This window comes from Zalophus californianus, chromosome 9 (genome assembly GCF_009762305.2).
Source record: "Zalophus californianus isolate mZalCal1 chromosome 9, mZalCal1.pri.v2, whole genome shotgun sequence".
In the NCBI taxonomy this organism is placed as follows: domain Eukaryota; kingdom Metazoa; phylum Chordata; class Mammalia; order Carnivora; family Otariidae; genus Zalophus; species Zalophus californianus.
In genome coordinates this window covers 15,596,511-15,612,963 of record NC_045603.1, presented here as the reverse complement: position 1 = coordinate 15,612,963, position 16,453 = coordinate 15,596,511, and the positions used below count along the sequence as shown (strand labels likewise).

Here is a 16,453-nt window from a genome sequence, read left to right as displayed (position 1 = left end):
CTGCCTCTGGTTTTCCACGCCTGGACCTGAGCACAATTTTGCTGATGTACTGACTAGGCTTTTTGCAAATGGCCACTCAACCCTGCCAAACTTTCTTATATACCTTGTATGTTCATTTTCTTATTCCTCAAAACAACACTTCTCTTCTCCTTCCAGCCCTCCTGCAGTACTCCCCTCCCACTCTACTGCCCTTTGTAAGAGGCAACCTGACAGCAACTCTCCTCTCACACCACTTAACCCCATCACCCTGCCTGCATCCATCCCCATCCTCTGTGGACCAGGACTACAACCTAAGTCAGTCCGCTTTTACTTCCTGCAGGATATTCATCCTGCAGTTTTTCCATCTCATCCCTCTCTCTCTCCTGGGTCATATTCATCAGCATATAAACATGTTCTGGTATTTGCTTTCTTTAAAGAAAAATTATGCTTAATCCTACAACCATCATTTTCCTGCTTCCCTTTGCAGTATTGTTGAGAAACTTTATACAGTCTCTGCATCTTACTTATCTCCTGTTGAGACCCGCTCCAGTTGCCTTTTTACCTTCTCATTGCACCAGAATCGCTCTCGATAGGGCCAATGATTTCCTTTTTGCCAAATCCACTGGTCACTTTATATCTTAGTTGACCACCCCATGGCATTCAGTATTATTGGCCATGCCCTCTTTTCTTGGCAGACCTCTTTTGGTCAATTCCTTCCAGGTGTGGCCAGCCACTACAAATCTATACTTATTTCTGGGCAATCTCATTTAGAGTCGTAGCTTTTTTTTTTTAATATTTTATTTATTTGACAGAGAGATAGCGAGAGCAGGAGCACAAACAGGAGGAGCGGGAGAGGGAGAAGCAGGCTTCCCACCGAGCAGGGAGCCCGATGCGGGGCTTGATGCCAGGACCCTGGGATCATCACTTGAGCTGAAGGCAGACGCTAAACGACTGAGCCACCCAGGCGCCCTTAGAGTCGTCGTCATAGAAACACAGATGATCCCTGAATATCTCCCGCTCTGACTTCTCACAGTTCCAGACTTTGCCATTTGCCTGTTTGACATCTCTGCTCAGATATTTAGTAGGTATCTCAAAATGAACTACAACTAAGGTAACCGTATAAATGTATAATCTGTTCCAAACTAGGACACTTCTGAGTGGAAGATAAGCACACCACTTACAATTATGTCAGGACAACAAGCGAACTTTACATAGCACATTTCATCTGGGGTATAGACCCAAGTCGTCTTGCTCACCACCAGCTCTGAAACACCACTTTCTTTCCAAAGGTTCCAAAGGTTTCCCATCACACTTAGGGCGAGATCCTGTTCCTTAGATGGACAGGTGACACCCTGTCCCACTCTCCCTGATAGTCCTGCCCCAACTGTTGCTGCCTGTCGTTCTTTTTCTTGAACAAACGTTCCTGTTTAACTTTGGGTGACACCCTTCCTGTGCCTGAGTCTCACCTGTGTAACAGTAAATGGCGGTACTCAACTGTAAGGGCTCTAAAATACAGCACGCCTGGCACCCAGTAGGTGCTACATGGGAGTATCATTCACTACCCTAAGGAACCAAACAGATTTGGATAGTGAGGGTTACTTGCATTTGCTTATTGAAAAAACACATGGCCTGCATTTTTAATAGGTTTTTCATTACTTAAGGCCATGCACACGTAGGATACAGGTGTTTGTCAGAGCCAAATGTTTGGTTGTGTATTTGTTACAAAATTCAAACTCCACAGCTGAAAGTGAGCCAGTCTATATCTGTATAATGTTTATCTTGGACCAATATTTAGAAATAGAAACTTGGAATGCTACTAAAATCGGTACCATCACACACTTTCTCTTTCAGAGCCAGACCTGGATTTTTAGAGTTTTCTAAAAAGCTGCTTACTTCAAATGTATATAAATTAGATCACTTCAGGAGCGCCTGGGTGGCTCAGTTGTTAAGCATCTGCCTTCGGCTCAGGTCATGATCCCAGGGTCCTGGGATCGAGTCCCACATCGGGCTCCCTGCTCGGCAGGAAGCCTGCTTCTCCCTCTCCCACTCCTCCTGCTTGTGTTCCTGCTCTCGCTCTCTCACCCTGTCAAATAAATAAAATCTTAAAAAAAAAAAATTAGATCACTTCATATTTAAGGAATTTTACATAAAAATCCCTAAGTTTGTTGTTGGTACTCCTTTGGCATGTCAGGTAAGGATATGGCTTTTCTTTTCTTAAAAGACATTTATTTGAGAGAGAGAGAGAGCATGCAAGAGGGGGACAGGGCAGAGGGAGAGACTATCCAAGTGGACTTCCTACTGAGCATGGAGCCATGAGATCAGGACCTGAGCTGAATCCAAGAGTCGACACTCAACCTATTGAGCCGCCCAGGCACCCCAGGGTGTGGCTTTAAAGCAATCCTTTTTCTATTCACAGGTTTCAACAAGGTCAGATCATAGTAAATCCGGGCTCTATCACTTGGCAGGACTCTCTAAGCTTGTTTCCTCATCTATAAAATGGGGAAAGTAATGAATGCACATAAAAGAGTTCTAAGAGGAGATGGTCAGTTTTAAACTAACCACACAAGTAAGCTCTATTCTTTTTGAATGAGAAATACTTGGTTCTCAAAGGCACTCATTTATCCCAACCAAGAGATGAAATCAGCTTTTTCTAAAAAAAAAAAAAATAGAAGTTTGCTAATTTCACTTAACACTAAGCTACAGGATTCAGACCACAGTAGAATGGTGTTTCAGAGCTGGTGGTGAGGAAGACGACTTGGGTCTATATCCCAGATGAAGTGTCCTATGTAAATAAAAACATATCCATACTTTGAATTAAGGGAGTGCACTTGTCAATTTCTTAGAAATGATTCACTTATAAAGTTATCACTCTGATGTGCCATTCACTAGTACAGGAGTTCTTTGACATAGCAGTTCAAGGTAAAAATTACCAACTTTATTTAAAATAAATGCAGTTTATAGTTTAAAATATAGCAAATGAATCCGAGATTATCTACTCAGAGGTAACTTTAGACACAACTCAGAAGCTAAGTAGTTTCTTAAAATTACTAGTGCCTGTAAACTGCCTGAACCACTTGAGTCTTTGCCCCTCAGCTTCACTCTGCAATGCTAGAAAGCAGCAGCAGTCCCCAAGTTACTCTTCAACATTTAATGGTGCCACAGGGTTAAATAATGGCCTTCCTTTTTTGGCCTGAATTTTGCCAAAGTTAGCCTCAAACTCTTTTTTTGTTCCATTTAGATTTACTAGATGTCCATCCTTTATTCTATAGCCTAGGGAATTCAGTTTCCTTATCCTGTACTGTACTATCTGTGGAGTTAATTCAAGCACCATTGGCGTCTCTTTTATCTGAGCTATGGAAATTCCTTCTTTCAGTAATCCCTGAATTCTCTCTTCCAAAACTGGAACAGAATAGTATAAAATGGCAGGACATTTTAAAACTAATTGCTTCAGGTCATGATCTGTGCATTTAAAAGCATTTTTAGAGAAGGAAATGCTGTTCTGTATACTTCCTGGGCAAAGTTGAAAAAGAAATCCTTTGAGTTTGGATAGAAGCTGGAGAATTTCAGAGTTTGTGAAACCTTGCTGCTGGAGAAATTCTAATGTTTCCTTTATAGCTGCAGAAGAATTTAGCAAAATAAATGGATTTTGGCTTAATAATTTCAGTAACCAAACTTTCATGTTGGCCTCGGAGCCTCCTAAATTTAGATAACTCTCTTGGAGAATACCTATCATTTGCTTATTTTTCTCAATAGGATTATGAAAAATATTAGATGCAGTTGTCAAAAATCTGCTAATGACCACATTTTTGAGTCCCAACTCTTGAAAGAACTGAATGTTCAGCTTCAGGGTTTCCTGGTCCTTAACAGTAAAGAAAGATTCTGGAAACTGTTCTATTAATTTGACTAACTCTTGCTCATTTTTGCAGACCAACTGCCAGAGTTCTCTCTGGGTGTTAAAAGTGGTTGGACTGCAGACAATTGCTTCTGGGCACTGTTCCAAAATACTGCCTATAGCAGCTTCACTGGCACCTAGTAGTTGTAAAACATTTGCAATTTCCTCAACATAGGTTTCATCTTCAAAAAGTACCCATCCTTTTAATCTGCGTATTTTCCTGATGTCCACTGAAAATTTATAGAGGTTTTCCACTGTTCTTTTATTTTCTTTGTTTGACTGACGATCAGTTGTATAGGTGAAGCATGCTAAAGAGGGTCTGTATTTTGAAGCTGAGAGCATCTTTCTGAAAGAACACAGCCTGCGGGGCTGGGAGCTTATCAGCAATTTCCACAGCATGCCGGCAGTCCACTGGCTCATTCCCGCTGTCCTGGGGACTCAGAATGTACTCAGCCTACCTGTAACAAAGAAAACACAGGGTTTAACATAAGGGGCACTGACTTTTAGAATGCAAACATAAATCCGGCTCTAAGCAGTAGACAGAAATAACGTGGATTTAAATTAGACAGGAAAACTGAATTTTGCCAAAGTTAGCTTTTTGTGGAATATTACATATATACTCTTAAATAATTTATAAAGAAACTAACATACCTCTTCACAACTTAGACATCTTATACATTATAAACACATTGTCTATGTGAGCTTTGCCACAACCCTGTGAAGTAATTTCCATTTTACAGATCAGTAGCAAGGCCCTGAAGAGTTCAAAGACCTCAAATGTTACTCTGACACAAATTCCCTTTCCTACAACTCTGTTATGTTTTTCTTTAGGAGACATATTTTACTTCTATAATACACACACACACATATTTTACTTCTATATACACACACACGGTTTCTAAATTTTTTTTTAACATTTTACATTTTCAAGTTTATGTTTAGCTGAAGCAAACACTTATTGGGGAGGGGAGTCATCTCTAATTTTATATTTTAGAGTAAATATTTCTGCTGAATAATTATTATCCAAAGTCAATTTATTTAAAATGAGTTAATAAGTATAAACTTGTTTTATGAGAATTATATAAAAATCCTTTTTATAAATCCAAAATTAAAGTAAGTCTTAGCCAGATAACGTGAGGAATGCTATGTGACTGCCCCAGTGGAGCAATGGGCAATCAAATTAAGTGGAATGGGGACCATACTTTTACAACAGTCTAACCAGCTGTCCCCACTTGACAGCTTGAGGTCCCTAGAGATGGCTATACTGTGCCTAATGCATTATGGACTTCGGCACTATTTTCTTGTTATCTCTGGTAATGTAAACATGCCTAGTTTGTTGTTTTAGCTTTTTTCTTTTTTAAGACTGTATTTATTAGAGAGCATGCACAAATGGGGGAGGAGGAGAGAAGCAGAGGACGAGGGAGAAGCAGACACCCCAGCGAGCAGGGAGCTGACAAGGGGTCAATTCCAGGACCCTGAGATCATGACATGAGCCAAAGGCAGACGCTTAACCACTGAGCCACTCAGGCGCCCCGTTTTAACTTTTAGTAGCTGGGAGTTAAGGGTCGAATTGCTGCCACAAAAGCATTAACTGTTTAGCTAGTCAATAGCCTTCCCTTATTACTTGTAGGTTTGAAGGAAAGTTGAAAAAAGCCATAATCCAATCTCTGCCCTTAATAATGCCATTGCCATATATGTCAAGGACTTTTCAGTTTCAAGCCTGTCCTAATGCAAATAAATTGCTATTCTCTAAGGAAAAATAAAAAGTAACGATGTTCTCAGTTTGGTTTACCATTTGTAATAATAGCTCATTGTTAGTGCCCATGGTGTCCCAAATAATTGTACGCACAGTTTCTGTTTTACTACTGGTGGTTCAACCAGAGTTTTGTTCATATAATTCCTAATACCAGTTTCCTTTAGAGGATTCCTAATTAAGCTATTTTAAAATTTCTAGGAGGACCATGGATTTTAACAGTAAGGAGGAGATACTACATAATGAGGATGGGTACATGCAGATCTAATCTGGAGCCCCATACTCCACAGTCTTGGGCCTCAACATCTGTACCACAAGCTGGAAGAAGCGTGGGCTCTGTCGCCAAAATGTCCATGCTCAGTCCTGGTTCTAATTTATGGGGTCATCTTGGGAAAGCTACTCAGCCTCAGATTAAGTCAGTAAACAAGTAGTGATTAGAACAGTACCTCACAGTAAATGTTCAATAAGTATGACTACTAATAGTACCATCTGTAAAAGGGAAAGAAAATACATAAACTTTACAGGGATACTGTGAGTCCAATACTTTGCACAGGTACATAGTAAGCACTCAATAAATAGTAGCCATTACTAGGAAATACCTGGAGCTAAAATTCTTGTACTAATACAACTTTAGATTGTATTTTAGAAGTACATTATTTACAAAGAATAAGTGAAAATTGTGAAAACTGTATTTTAAATGCTTTGGTTGTCCCAAATAACTGTTTATAAAAGCAATACACTCTCACTAAAGGGAATTTGCCAAATTCTGAAAAGAATAAGGAAGTGGAAGAGTCCTTCACAACTGTGCATATCTGATATACATGTCTTTTTTTTCTGATTCTTGTCCCTTTTGTTTTAATTTTTAAATACATAAAGCAAGGCTCCCTTGTATATGAGAAATAGGGTCTTAAGCTCAGCCTACAATCTGAAACTGTGAAGACTCAGAATTTTTCTTGAAAATGTCTTAAGCAGGCACCACACTAAATACTGATACAAGGTCTTCCAGGAAGGCTAGCACAGCAAGGGGTTCCTCAGCACTGAAGGAGATCCCGGTGTTTGGCTAAACACCAGATGAAGTTATTAGGCTTAGTGTGGGGGTTACACTATACAAAATGACAGATTAAATGTTAGCACCACATGGACCACGGAGAGATGCTCCTGCCCAATGAGTCTGAGGGTAAAGTAGGCCATCTCACATTTCCTGCTTACTCCAGGATGAACCATCATGTGCCTCGTGAGTTGTCCCACAATTAACGCTATCTTGCTCTTTCTTACTCTCTCTGATGAGCAAACACAGTTGACTGCAAAAGTGAAGAGCACAAATGTTGTGACTCCTCTATAATCAACACAAATTATATATACATTGATTTACTTTATGCACTCTAAGTATCTAAACTTGGCATCAAAAACACTCTATAAACATTTAAAATGAGTACATGACATATGACAGATACACTGTAATTCTGTAATTCATTCCCTAAGAATGAGTATTTGGGCTATTGGTAGTATTTGTTATATGCTGATTATCTGTCCACATTTCATCATTTTTTAGGATGAATCCCTAGGAGAATTACTGAAAAAGAGATGTGGGAACATTTGAAGAGCTAGGTTGTTAATTTACTATCCAGAAAAAAGATCTCAGTTGCCCTTGTCACAAGCAGTATGACTGGTTCATCAGTTTTAATTCTGATATGTGAAAAATGAACACAGTACTAATTTAACTCCATCTTCTTCTATTAATGAGGCTGAGCTTAATGAATTATTTTGGCCATCTTTATTTCCTTTTGTGAGTTAACTATTCCTGCCTTTTTAAACAGCAATCTTTCTGTTTTTTAAAAACTGACTTATATAAATTCTTCATATAGTAAAAAAAAATCCTCTTGTTTTTGGATTTTCTCCAATTCTCTTTCAGTTGTTAATGGTATATTCCAGCATTGCCAAAGTGGTTATATTTTTTTTTTTATTGTGGTAAGGTATAAATTTCCATTTTAGGTATACAAATCAGTGGCATTAAGTAAATTCACAAAGTTGTACAACCTCTACCACTATTTCCAGAACATTTTCATTGCCCCAGACACAAACTCTGTTCCCATTAAACAATAACTCCCCATTCCTTCCTCCTCGCAGCCCCTGGTAACTTCTACTTTCTGTCTCTAGGGATTTGCCTATTCTTGGTACTTCATATAAGTGGTCATACAATATTTGTTCTGTTGCATTTGGCTTGTTTCACTCGGCATAACATCTTCAAAGTTCGTACATAGTATAGCACATGTCAGAACAAAGTGGTTAATTTTAAGCGGTCAAGGGTCATGGAAGTTTCCCTCTTCTTGATGATTCCTACTGCTTTTACGCACCACATGGTCAGATAAAAATTCATCCATATGTCCTATATTTTTCTTTGATTTTAAGAAGTTAGCTCTTTAATTCACTTGAAATTTCCGTTGTGAGCTGAAAGCCTAAATAGATTATCAATACTTTAGCTATCTCCAAGCACTGTTTTTGAACAATCCTTTCCTTCCCCATGATTTGAGGTCTCCTTTACTACACATTAAATGTAGCTTTTGATTCTACCTAGCCTCCGTCCTCACTCTCCTGATATTTTGCAATTCCCTGAATGAGCCAGGAGGCTAATTTCTTTGCTGCAAACTCGGCTCCCTCTGCCAGACCATTCTAAAACAATCTCTGGGTCAATGCACTCTTGCATACCCCCAAAACGATGTCAAATCTCCTCAGCTTGGACCTCCAGCTTCTCCCGACCCCTACTCCACTCTCATCCAATGCTCTCGCCTTTCCTCTGTACAAAGAAAGGAGAGCAACTCATCACACCAAACTTAAACCTTCTGCTATCTCCCCTTTCCTACAATTACACCTTTCAGCATCCAGGGTAATCCCTGCTTCTGTACTGATCCCAACCTCTCTGGCCTGAACAGAGAGCCTCCAGAGCCCTTTTTTCTCATATACTCACTCCTTCAGCTGTATCCTTCCCTCTGGGGCTCCCACCCTTCAGCTCAATGGAAGTTCTCACTGCCACTCCAGCTAAAACCCTATCTTCTCTTACCCTCAGTTAATTCTTGCAGATCCTTCTCTCTCTCCAATTCCTCTCCTCCTACTTATATAGATCCCAATAAAGACAATTCCCATGTGATTAGAGCCAATGAGGTCTGTTCATTCCTGTCTCTTCTGACCTCTGCAGCTTTCAGCATAGTTGACCACTTTCTCCATGAAATACTCTCTCACCTGATTTCCAGGACTTCCCACTCTCAGTTCTCTTCCCCCTCTTGCTACACTCTCACTTCCCTTTATCTCCTTTGCAGGCTCATCTTCAAAGCTTGATTCTAGACCCTCTCCTCTTCTTACCTTACAGTTTCTCCTCAGAGATCCTGTCCTCATCCAGGGCTTCAGTTAATCACTTAGGCTTCTCTCCAACTTCTTCTCAAAATGTGATCTTGTCACCTCCCTGCAATAAACTTTTCAATGGCACTTTAGGATAAAGACATAAAACAAAATACAAATGCCTTACACCATGGTCTAAAAGGCCTCTCTGTCTGGGCTCTGTCACTACCCGAATCTGTGCCCACCTGCCCCACCCCCAACCCTACCAGCCACACCAGTTCTTTTCAGTCCTTGGTGCTCTGCCTGTTCCCACCCCAGGGTCTTTGAAGGCTGAGGGCTGTTCCCATGCCCAAAGTGGCCCTAACTCCTAGGTCTGAGTGTCACTCTCTCAGGGAAACTTCCCTGACCATCTTGAATAGACGAAGTCTCCCATCCCCATTATAGGCTCTCATGGCACCAGGACTGCTCCTCTGTGCCACCTGTCATAGCTGCAGCTGTTCATGTGTTGTTTCTGTCTCACCCTCCAGGAGGGCAGAGACTCGTCACCACCATGTTCCAATGAATTGCTTCCCTACCCTTCACTTCACTGGCATTGCTGACTCTAGGAGGCATTCCTAGACAAGGAGAATCTTTGTGTGTGCTCTCCCACTGCATCTTGCTCTTAACCTTACTGTAGCACTTAAACTCCTGTAAAGTTCTTCATCCATTCAACCAGAGGTTTTTCTTTTTTTTTTCTAAGCTCATGCTGTGTTGTCAGGCATTACGTCAGATACTAGCTGTTCCGCTAAAATGTTTCTTCATAACTTTGGATCACAGACCCACTGGAGAAACCGGTAAGAGCCACAGACTCTCTTTCCAAAAAGAAAAAAAAGAAAAGACCTGTACTCACAACATTTGCAAAAGATTTTACCAGGATTCATGGGCACCCTGCAGCCCAGCTATAAACAACCTGTACTAGATTGCAAGCACTGGGAGAGCAGGGTCTGAGTTCTGTTCTTCTCTGTCCCTTGTACCCAGCAAAGAACTTGGTACACAGAGGAACAAAATAAGTATCTGTCAACTGAAACTGAATGAACAAATCCAGTTCATGAGGCAGCCTAAGGTAGTGTGTAAAACTGTGGTCTGTATGGACTTAATTCCTGATCATTGGTTGTGTTGTGACATGGGAAAGTCACATCATCTCTCTGTGCCTCAGCTGGAGTGTCAGGAAAATAGGGACACTACATTCTGGGTGACTGTGAAGACTACACTGAGGTAATACCATAACCACCTACAGAGTACTCAGAAAAGTTATTAAATCACCACAAAAACCCATTTTAAAGATGAGGAAACAGATGCAGGTAAAATAACCTGCCCGAGGTTGCTCAGCTAACAAAGGGCAGACCTTGGATTCAAACCCAACACCTTGGCTCCAGAGTACAGCTTTTACCCTGTGTCCTACACAGCAATGCTCTGGGCAAATGTTTGTTAAATCACAACGTGGTCTATTCCCATATACTTGATGCTTCTTAAGCATTCTTGAGATAAGTTCACTTCTGGAATATGCACAATTTTCATACTTAATACAGTCTGCTCTACAACACCAGTAATAATTCAATTAAGTTCTACTTTTATAACATGTATGATCTGCTGACAGTTTCAAATTAACCCTAATGTTTATAAATAAGTAAAAACGAGGACCAAAGGAAGATCTCTGGGAATGATTAACAGCCACACAACCATCTTGTGGGGCCTGCGCTTATCCAGAGGAACTTCTGACCTATGGCGCCTGGGCATTCGCCCAGGCCAAGGAGGCTGAGCAGCTGGCGGGGAGTCCCGTTTCTCGGTGCGCAACCCCGGACCCCTGCCTGTTGGCCACTGTGCTGCTGGTGAGGCTCCCCCCCGGGGGCGGAGAAAGGGGTGCGACTCACCTGTCCACTCCGTGCAAGACGCAGTGAGTCCCGGATCCCCCGCTCCGTCCTTCCTCCCTCCCCCCGCCGAGGTTCCCCGAGGCCCGCCGTCTTCCCGAGGCCTGGGAAGAGGGGTCAAGGTCCCGAGACTAGGGTCCCACCAGGGTCGCTAGTGTCTCTCAACGCTACCGTCCCGGCCCCCTGCCCCTCTACCCGCAGCCAATCACGGCACAGGAGACCCGTGAGCCCCCACACGTACGCCCCCTCAGTCTCAACTCAGCCAATCAAGGTGCGGGACGCAGGCCATGCGCCCCTCACGCAAGGCGGGGCTGAGCGACGGAGGCGGGCAAGCGTGGGAATCAGCGTCCCCGGAAAAAGCCGGGTGCAGCAATTATTGAGCCTGGCATTTTCAGTCTTTCCTTACCAGCTTTTAGAAAATTTGGGAGTTCCGGTCGTTTTGTCCCTTGGGGAATGTCACTAGCCCATAAGAAAAAACGTAAAAGTAACTCAGAAACCGCTGTATCTTGAAGCTATAGCCATTCAGAATTCCCAAAATAATTTGATAAAGAACTAATTTACAATAAATAATAAATAAATAAATAAATAAATAAATAAATAAATAAATAAATATATTTCAAAAAACAAAAAAACCTCTTTGGAACATAGCTAGCCTTAATGCTACCCATCCCACCCGCCCCCAGTAGTGAGCGACTGTGTCTTGATATGTCTTTAAAAGCCTCCCCCTGCCACTTTCGCCTAAATACTTGCCTTTTCCGATAAAGTGCCCAGTGATTTACATTCTAATTATTACCAGTGATGCCAACCTCATAAACTAATTTCTCCTTAAAGCCAGTCCCAATGTCTATCCCATTTATTCTTATATTTATCTATCAATCAACAAATACTTATGGTATGCCTATTAAGTTCCAAGCATGTGAAACAGCAATGAGAAGACAGCAGTGGACAAGACAAGGGGGAATAAAGTACATTCCCGGTCCTGATGGAGTTTACATGTAGGACAGTGAAGGACAAAGACATTAACAACCGATAACATGATTAATCCCAACTAGAGTTAAATGTTTCCAAAGACAGGGTGCCCCGACCCTGCCTAGTTGTCCTATGCTCCTGTATAGAGTTGGGAGTCCGGAAAGCTGTGATTTTCCCAGGCTGGAGATCTCTCCCTTCATGGGTTTCACAGCACACTCTGCACAGTTCTAACAGCCTGAACACACACCACCGTAATTCTTCCAGACTGCCCTCTCACTTTGTGAACCCCTTGTGGAAACTTACGGATTTACTTTCCTATGAACAATATTTGGCACATTATAGGAACCCAGGAAATGCTAACTGGAGTCTAGCCTTAATACTCAGTTTGTGCTCAATAGGCTTTTTGAGATGGACTGACATTTGCACTTTAATTACACTGAGTAGCAGCAAGAATCCTAGCTCTTTATCGCAAGATCAACTCTGATTTCCGGGACATTCTAGAATTAAATGAGTAGCTCATGTGTATGAAGTCAGGGATGCTTGTCCAGTAACCCTTCTCCTTCTGAGTGATCCTTATATAAAAATCCTATTATTCATGGCTTTATTGAACACTTTTTCCTGCAATTCAAGGATCTGGGACCTGGATTAACCAAAATGTTTCACTGCAGAGTAGGATACAGAGAAGGGAAGGCAGTTAAGGAATGTAAACTCAAGCACCTTAGAACTGCATGCTGCAATCACTGGTCAGGAGGAAGGGAGTACACATGTACACTAGGGTGCTGGCAGCTTAGCTTGTACGAGGGCTCCACATAGCTGTATAAGAAATGGTAATACATATGATCATGTGCACTGTAATCAAAACTTGAAACTGACCAAGTCAGCTATGCCAACTGTATTAAATAAATGCTACCTAAAGATTTTTCCATTCCAAGTATTTAGTGAATTTCTAGGGCAATGCAATCAGAAAAAAAGCACTTGGATGGAGAAATGGAAAAAAGAAGCCAGTATTATGGATATTACCTATAAGAAAATTACAAACATGTTTGAAATTGTGGGAAGATCCTGAAGTTTCTAGTACTTAAGGGATGTATTAAAAATATACTGGGGCGCCTGGGTGGCTCAGTCGGTTAAGCTTCTGCCTTCGGCTCAGGTCATGATCTCAGGGTCCTGGGATCAAGCCCCATGTCGGGCTCTCTGCTCAGCGGGGAGTCTGCTTCTCCCTCTCCCTCTGCTGCTCCCCCTGCTTGTGCTCTCTCAAATAAATAAATAAAATCTTTAAAAAAATATACTGTTATCAGTCTTTTATATCCCAATTTTACTAATTTATTCCAAGTGAATGTAAAAGCATAAAAACTTTGTATGTGTTCTTTCAAGTTTCCTTTCCTCAACTCAGTTTTTCCAAGTTGCAGAACAGAACAGGTTTTGTTAATAAGATTTCAAGATATATTTCCCGAATGAATATAAGGTCTTAAATCCCTCAACCACCAGCACGGTTTTCAGAACACTAACCCTTCTGGTTAGGGGAAAACACTGTATTCAAATATCTGCTCACCTGGAATACACTAATACCTGTCTTTCCCTTTCAGTGGTTCTCTTTAGTTACAATTTAGACCAAACTGAACAGGCTTTCCAAAAAAAACCCCTAAAAGCCAAAATCCCCCTACATTTAAAAGTAAAGTATCAGTGTCTATGCTGAAACAATGTTCTTTTACTAAAATATTTATTCATATTAAAACTGAATCTTTTAGGGGCGCCTGGATGGCTCAGTCTTTTAGGTGTCCGTCTTGATCTCTGCTCACGTCTTGATCTCAGGCCCAGGAGTACAAGCCCTGCATTTGGCTCCACACTGGGCGTGGAGCCTACTTAAAAACAAAAAAAACAAAAAACCAAAAAACCCTGAATCTTTTATTCCCCTGGATGATGATGGCAAATCCCAGGTCTATGAATTTCTCAATGCTGTACAGTACAATCAGGTCCAAGGAGTAGGTTGCTAAATACAAGCATCATGAAAAACAATTAAAATATCACTCCTTATTAACAGTGGTGAAAGAAGATAAAACATTTTTTTTCTTTTCTCAGTAATGGAACTTATCAATCAGTGTTAATTCATTATTCAAGATGCTTTTTAAAATGGGCATCATATAAAAATATGTTACTGTTTTTGGATTTTAGACTCAAATTATTCTTAAGTTACCTTTAAATACAATTATCACACTGAACATCTATCACAACTAAGACTGGGAAAATAAAAAAAAAAAACAAAACACTGGTTATAATTCCAAAAGGAAAAAACTAGCCTACGAGAGACAGGAATGGGATAGTAACAGTAATGAGAATAACAACAGCTAACCACAGCTGCAGCGTACAGTTGGGCAGACTATGCAACTGCACGATCCAGGGAGCTATAAAGCATGGCAGCCCTGCAGCTAACACTTATTGATTAACCTGCCACATGCCAGGCACTGTTATGAGCATTTCATATGTAGTATAAAGCAGATACTACTCTCATCTCCATATCATAAATAAGAAAAAAGAAGGCACAGAAGGTTAATAACTTGCCCAAGATCTCAAATGAGTGGCAGAGCCAGGCCTTTGGCTCCAGAGCCCACATTATTAACTGTAGTGACTAACTCATAGTTATAAGCCCCATTATCTGAAATAACCTCTTTGGTTTTAAATCTTTCTTGCAGATAGGTATTATAAAAAGTAGAAAGCATCTGGAAGTTAGTAATCTTATTTGGAATAATTTTGAAAAATACTATATTACTAAATAAATGGGAGATGTTCCTTCATCCAGAATGGTTACGTGTGGCTCTGTCTCTGATTTGTAATCACATCTCACAGAACAATGCTCTCCCCCTTAACTAAAACAAAAACTTAAAAAGAAAAAACAACCACCACCAAGTACACAAGATTCCATATATGCGTATACTTTAATAACAAGGTCACTTAGCTGTAAATGAACAAAGGGAGACAAGGAGAACTTAACACATGATACTTCCACAGATTTGGGTCAAAACAGGCATACATGAAGATTTAAAACATATACTGTCTATGTTAACAGAGGCTATAACTACCAATTTTGATTGCGTACATTTTCTAAAACATTATTATCAAAGAATGTAAAGTTAGATCAAACAATGGTATCAAGAAAATTTTGCCCTAAAATTTTAACAAAGTCTTTTTAAGAAAGTCTAAAAACCTATTTTCCCACATTGACTCTCAAAACTTTGATTTTTATATCAGAATATCAGTTTGCCACTTTAACTTTTACCATACATGAAAAATTATCAAAAATATATTGATGGGTCTATATTAATTGTGACTGTTTATATTTACATTAAGCAAAATTTTTACCAAGTTATTTATATACAAATTACCATTTGTCCTATGTGAAATTCATTAAAAAGTTTAAAACTATAGAAATGTCATTAGAAACAATGCATTTCAAAATGTAACTGCTTTCCATCAATGAAGAACATCATTTTTAAAATAATTTAACTGAAAAAAGTAGTGCACTCCCCACCAATTTCAGCTGCAACAGTATTCCTCCTGAATGTTTTCTGTGATATAAGGGGGAAAAAAAAAAACTGGGTAAAGTTTGCAAGGAATTAAAAGATAAAAATTTGATGAGTGTTTACTGATCTTATCGTCAACAAATGTACAGTCTAATTAGGGTTGGTGCTAAAAAAAGAGCAATTTTTTTAAACTTCTACTTTTTATTATTGCTGTTCATATATATATTATTACTGAAGTATAACTGACAGACAATATTATATTAAGTTTCAGGTGTACATCATACTGATTCAACAATTCTATATGTTACTCAATGCTCAACATGATAAATATAATTAGCAGTAATTTAAAAAATGCAAACAGTTTAAGATAACTGAAGAAACATCTTTTAAAACTGGTAAATGTACTGTTTTAGATACTTTTCATATAAACTTAAATCATAAAACAGTATCCCACATCCAGTTCAACTGAATATAGCCATGGCTTTTTGATACCTTTAAAAAGGGCCAATATTAAAAAAAATTAAACTATTCCTGAACTGGAAAGAATTTAGATTTCAGAAGTATCACAACAGATAAAAGAAACTTATAAACATTTAAGAGGCAAAGATTTGGGGAAAAGTTCATAAAGAGATTATGTTAATACCACTAAAATAAAAAGTCACTTTAATTGTTTTAAACTCATGGTCACATAGTAAGGAATTGAAAAAGATGTCTTTTTCTGAGAAAAAACTTGAGCACAACATTATTACTTTTTCAAATTTAAAGATCATCAATTAAGATGACCATAAAACTAAGTGCAATTTGTCCAGTAGAGATGAACTTCTCTTATCTAAGAATTAACTGATTTTTAACAATCACTGAAAAACTTAAGTCTCAGTTTCTCTAGTTTGAAAAAAAATGATTAGCTCCATTTTGGAAATTGTCTTAATTTATGTTGATCACACACTACACTAAAGCAAGAAATAAGGTCTAAAATATTTACCTAATTAGTGCTCTGTCGCTGGACCTTAGGACCGATGCTCTGAGTGTCCTCTTCCGCGCTAGGACGTTTCCCACTGCTGAGACCAGTGCCCATGGAGCTTCTTCCTACATATTTAAATAA

General features: G+C 39.7%; 2 protein-coding genes across 6 annotated transcripts in view; both read right to left on the bottom strand.

Annotated features, from left to right (window-relative positions):
* Positions 1–2,052: 2,052 nt before the first annotated feature.
* MTERF2 (mitochondrial transcription termination factor 2) lies at positions 2,053–16,437 on the bottom strand. The gene is made up of 2 exons (XM_027592213.1): positions 16,334–16,437; positions 2,053–4,329 (listed from the first exon to the last, which is right to left on the bottom strand). Exon 2 carries the CDS (start codon positions 4,289–4,291, stop codon positions 3,113–3,115), a length of 1,179 nt encoding a protein of 392 aa, XP_027448014.1. The 5' UTR covers positions 4,292–4,329; positions 16,334–16,437; the 3' UTR covers positions 2,053–3,112.
* The window catches only part of CRY1 (cryptochrome circadian regulator 1), a 120,209-nt gene continuing 107,950 nt past the window's right edge, over positions 4,195–16,453 (bottom strand). Inside the window, exons 12-14 of one of the 5 annotated variants that reach the window (XR_003519699.2) lie at positions 16,334–16,437; positions 8,982–9,104; positions 4,281–4,329 (exon numbers count right to left, since the gene is read on the bottom strand). Coding sequence is in view for 3 of the 5 variants with exons in the window: in XM_027592211.2 (XP_027448012.1) it covers positions 16,334–16,437 (104 nt within the window). In the remaining 2 variants the exon portion in view is untranslated. Of the gene's footprint in view, positions 4,330–8,981; positions 9,105–13,150; positions 13,824–14,747; positions 15,397–16,333; positions 16,438–16,453 lie in introns of those variants that run through there. The other 4 variants (XR_003519700.2, XM_027592211.2, XM_027592212.2 and 1 more) reach the window with 4 other exon arrangements.